Below are 4,896 nucleotides of genomic sequence, written 5' to 3' on the forward strand. Positions count from 1 at the left end.
GAAGGCATTGACTGCAGGAGGTAGCGGTTGTTGGTAAGGGGCAGGGGAGAGCAATGTGGAAAAAATCAGGACAACTGTAACTGAACTATAAAGAAAACTTACAAGGTGAACTTAGTTTATTTTTCCTAATAATAGAGAAAATACCTGTGCCTTTTATTCATTCTTCAGAACTTCTGTATTAGATTGATTCTAACCTCAAAGGATAATTTGTTCTATTTCTGTCATCTTTGTATGAATAAAGAAAAGCATCCCAAGAGAACTCACTAGGTGACTAAGTCATGCATTGTTAGAATGCACCGCCTATTTCTTGCTTCTGAATTACTAACAAGTATAGATAGAATGACACATTCTCATGCTCAATATGAATGAAGCATTCTCATTCTGCCCAGAGCTAACTTCTTAAACCAAAGTTTTTTCATAGCATTTGTCATTTCTGAATTTCTCAAAGTGTATATTAGAGGATTCAACATGGGAGTAATAACAGTATAAGCCAAACTTATGAATTTATCAACAGATAAGGTAGAAACAGGTCTAACATACATAAAAATGCAGGGAACAAAATAGAGAACAACCACCATGATGTGGGAACGACAGGTAGACAGGGCTTTGCGCCTCCCTTCCTGACTGTGAGTTTTAAGGGAACTTAGGATGACTCCATAGGATGTTAGTAGACAAATAAAGATGACCATGCAGATTGCTCCACCATTGGCAACCATAGTGAGGCCTAAGAAGTAGGTGTCAGTGCAGGCAAGCTCTAATAGTGGATACATGTCACAGCCAAAGTGGTCCATGACATTGGGGCCACAAAAGGGGAGGTTGTACACAAAGAGAAGTAGAACCAGAGAATGAACAAAACCTCCAGCCCAGGACACTATCAGCAGCAGGATGCAAACCTGTCTATTCATGATGGTTATATAGTGCAGTGGTTTACAGATGGCCACATAGCGATCATAGGCCATGGCCACCAGAAGGAAGATCTCAGCACCTCCAAAAAGGTGTTCCAGAAAGAGCTGTCCCATGCAAGCTGAGAAGGAAATTGTCTTTTGACCACAGAGTAGGTCTATGATCAATTTGGGTGAAATGGCAGTTGAATATGCTGCATCCATGAGTGACAGATAGACAAGGAAGAGGTACATGGGGGAGCCCAGAGAGGGGCTGGCAAGAACAGTCACCACAATGAGCAGGTTGCCCACCATAGTCACAAGATAAATGAGCAAAAATATGATAAATAATGCTTTTTGGCCCCCAGGATCCTGAGTGAGGCCCAGGAGGACAAATTCTGTCACATTGTTACTATGTCCCATTTAGTCTTCTCTAAAGCCCATTTCCAGAATAGGAGCAAGTCAGGAGAAGGGACCTGTAATGAAATTGTGAACACACTATGAATACATCCATTATATCTTGCTGTACCTATTCATTATTTTATTTTCTACAGGGGTTTACACACAATAAAGGTTTGCTGAACATCTATGACTTCTTCCGAATAGCCTATTGTACCTTCCCTTGATAATTCTTTTTCTCCGGAGATGGTCTTGTTTTGGCTACAAGGAAGAGGTTTACCCCCTAAATCTTAGTAGATTGTCAACAGAGAAAGTATCAAAGGCCCCACAGCCTGTCATATCTTTAATAGAGCCTTATTTAAACTGTCAGTCCTGGACACACAAGTCAGCAGTGACTTAACTCTCTGGTGGTTCCAAAACAAAACCTGTCTGGATAAAATCGCATGACATCAGTCCTCTGAGTAGGTAATATTCATGGTGAGAACCTTTATACTATAATTAATGAAGCACCAAAAACAATGCCTCTTTTGCACTAACTCAATACTTCGATAAGTTGCTATTAGGTATTCAGACCTTTATGTCTCAAGGATATTCAGTCTGCGTGGATTCTCAATAAGTTTCCACAGACAGGACTTTATCCAACCATGACATAATTAGCACATTGTTCTCTAATGGAATTACTAAGTTAGACTCTGTGACTTTCAGACACTTTTCTGCTTCTTTTTGTTAGTATTATCAGCTTTTTAATGAGGTGTAATTCTCTCCATGTATTTTTATTATTCTACAACACTTAACACAGAGACACTATTTAGATTTCAAATATTTTTGAAATTCACTGACTGCTGACTATCATGAACTCTTACATTACCAGCAGATAGTGTTTTTTTCAAAATTCTAGGGAAGACCCAGGTATTGAAGAAGAAGAACACAGGCACTGAAAACACAGGTAGAAGACAGTGAGACATGATTGTATTCATAATTCTTCCAAGGTACTGAGAGTGCCCAGAAATGGAGCATCGGTGCCCAGGTTCCAAAAATCAGCATATCCAAGGGACGAGCCCAACATCAGTGCAAAAAGGCATGGGGTTGAGTCATTTCTACATGTAATTGCATCTCTGTCTCACTTTGCTTTTTGGAAGATAAAGGGCTGAAAGTAGACAATCTCAGAAACCTTGTCCAGTCTTACCTTCCATGGGACTCTCTGAGAAACCCTCTTACATTCTATTCTACTGACTTTTTTATATTTTTATAACAATATAGAAATATCCAAGCCTATATATGTTCCTTAAAAAAGGCTACCCAGTAGTAAGTGGCAGTTTATCATTATAGAAACCCTATACTAATTATTAGTTACTTTATTCAGTTTATACTTATTTAATACCCAAAACACCCTTTCAGAGAGAGTGTAGCACAGTGACAAATCAATGGACTCTGGAGACACATTGCCTTGTGTTGAAATCCTAGACTCGCCACTTACTACTATGTGACCTTGGGCAACTTAATAAACCTTTCTGTGCTTCAGTTGTATTCCTTTTACAGTGAAGATCCCAATAGAGCCTGCCTCTTGGGTTGTTGTTTTATTACAAGTAAATACCTAGAATACTGGCTGGTCCCCAGTAAAGGTTCAATAAACAATAGCTATCATTAATGTTCTCAAAAGCTTCACTGTCAACATGTGTCACAAGATATCATCTGGATCTTTATCAATGTGGTAAAAATTATAGATATAGGCTAAGAATAAAAAATATAATACTATATGAACCTCTATTTAGGCATAGGTTAAGATTGTATATCTCAGGAATTATCCATTTGATTACACTATACATATATTGTATAGTAGCAGTAGCTACTAGTAGCACTACTAGTAGCATCACAAGTAGCAGTACTCACCCGTGATGGAATGTATACAGACTACAAGCAAGCAGAATAACAGGGGGAAAAGTTGGAGCCATACATCATAGGAAGAACTGAGTGAAAGAAAGTATAAGTAGTATAGAATGAAATAGTATAAAATGAAAGAAAACGGGATCAAAATCACTAGGTAAAATCACTTGTCTTTTAAAAAGTCTTCTTCAAAAAAACTTTTTTTTTCTTGCGGAAGTGTCAGGAGCCTTTCGCTAGGAATTCCCTCTTAAGACGTCCAGGATTTTCTTAGGGGATGTCTTAACATGCGGTAAGAAATAAACACAAAGGACAGCTTAACTCAAAAAAGCAAAGATAATTATTTAAAAATTTATTCCTCAGATTCCCCTACAACTCATAGTGAAGGGCAAAATTAAATACGAGAGAAGAATTGTACAACTATAGACACAGACCTAAATATTTGGCTTATTTTTGCAGAGGAAAATTACAAAATCACTTAAGCTCAAAGATGGCCAGGCTAATACCATTCCCATAGATTTGGAGGGCAGCGGGGAGGGAGGATGTGCTGAAAGGTACACCTTTCCTTTCAAGCCAGCTGTGAGGACCACTCTACCTGTCTCATTCACGTTGCTGCTTCCAGTGTATTCAGAAGNAAAAAAACTTTTTTTCTTGCGGAAGTGTCAGGAGCCTTTCGCTAGGAATTCCCTCTTAAGACGTCCAGGATTTTCTTAGGAGATGTCTTAAAATGCGGTAAGAAATAAACACAAAGGACAGCTTAACTCAAAAAAGCAAAGATAATTATTTAAAAATTTATTCCTCAGATTCCCCTACAACTCATAGTGAAGGACAAAATTAAATACGAGAGAAGAATTGTACAACTATAGACACAGACCTAAATATTTGGCTTATTTTTGCAGAGGAAAATTACAAAATCACTTAAGCTCAAAGATGGCCAGGCTAATACCATTCCCATAGATTTGGAGGGCAGCGGGGAGGGAGGATGTGCTGAAAGGTACACCTTTCCTTTCAAGCCAGCTGTGAGGACCACTCTACCTGTCTCATTCACGTTGCTGCTTCCAGTGTATTCAGAAGCTCTACCATTCTTGAAAGTGTAGGCTGATAAAGGCACATCTATTGAAGAACATGAGGATATAAGGTAGTCTATATCCAACTCTCTTTATCTCAATCCTTACTTTATGTGGGATCTATCTAGTGCCCTTACTCTTACTAATCATCAATCTTAGATTTCTCCAGAATAAATCTCCTACTAGCCAGTTAAATTATTTAGACGTAGAAACAGAGTATATACTCTACTTTCTGTTGTTTAAGTCATCAAAGATACAATACTATAAAACCTGACAGATAGTATTGTTAGACTTTCAACTTATACTGCTAGATTAACACTTCTCTATTTAAAAAACACCATTTAACTTAGTTTCTTAAGATTGTGGTTTTTTTTAAGATAAATTGTAATTCCATAGTAAAAAAAATACACTCTAAAGTACTTTAAACTTACAGCTTTATGACTCTATAAGTAATAATAAACAAGGCAATTTTCTGAATATTGGTTTTTTCAAATATGTACTAATATGCATTGCTGATTATGTATATACTTATTTTTCATTAAATTTATTGGGGTGGTATTAGTTAGTAAGCTCATATAAGTTTTAAGTGTACATTTCTATGATACATGATCTGTATACTGCACTGTGTGCCCACTACCCAAAGTCAAATCATCTTCCATCACCACAGA

The 4,896-nt window shown here is 37.4% G+C and overlaps 1 protein-coding gene across 1 annotated transcript; it reads right to left on the bottom strand.

Moving 5' to 3' along the window:
• Positions 1-356: 356 nt before the first annotated feature.
• On the bottom strand, positions 357-1,307 carry LOC119001568 (olfactory receptor 4A5-like). The gene has a single exon (XM_037066975.1). The coding sequence runs from the start codon at positions 1,302-1,304 to the stop codon at positions 357-359; it is 948 nt and encodes a 315-aa protein (XP_036922870.1). The 5' UTR covers positions 1,305-1,307.
• Positions 1,308-4,896: the final 3,589 nt, after the last annotated feature.

This window comes from Sturnira hondurensis, unplaced genomic scaffold (assembly GCF_014824575.4).
Source record: "Sturnira hondurensis isolate 20B ecotype Veracruz unplaced genomic scaffold, ASM1482457v3 Scaffold0016806, whole genome shotgun sequence".
Classification (NCBI taxonomy): Eukaryota; Metazoa; Chordata; class Mammalia; order Chiroptera; family Phyllostomidae; genus Sturnira; species Sturnira hondurensis.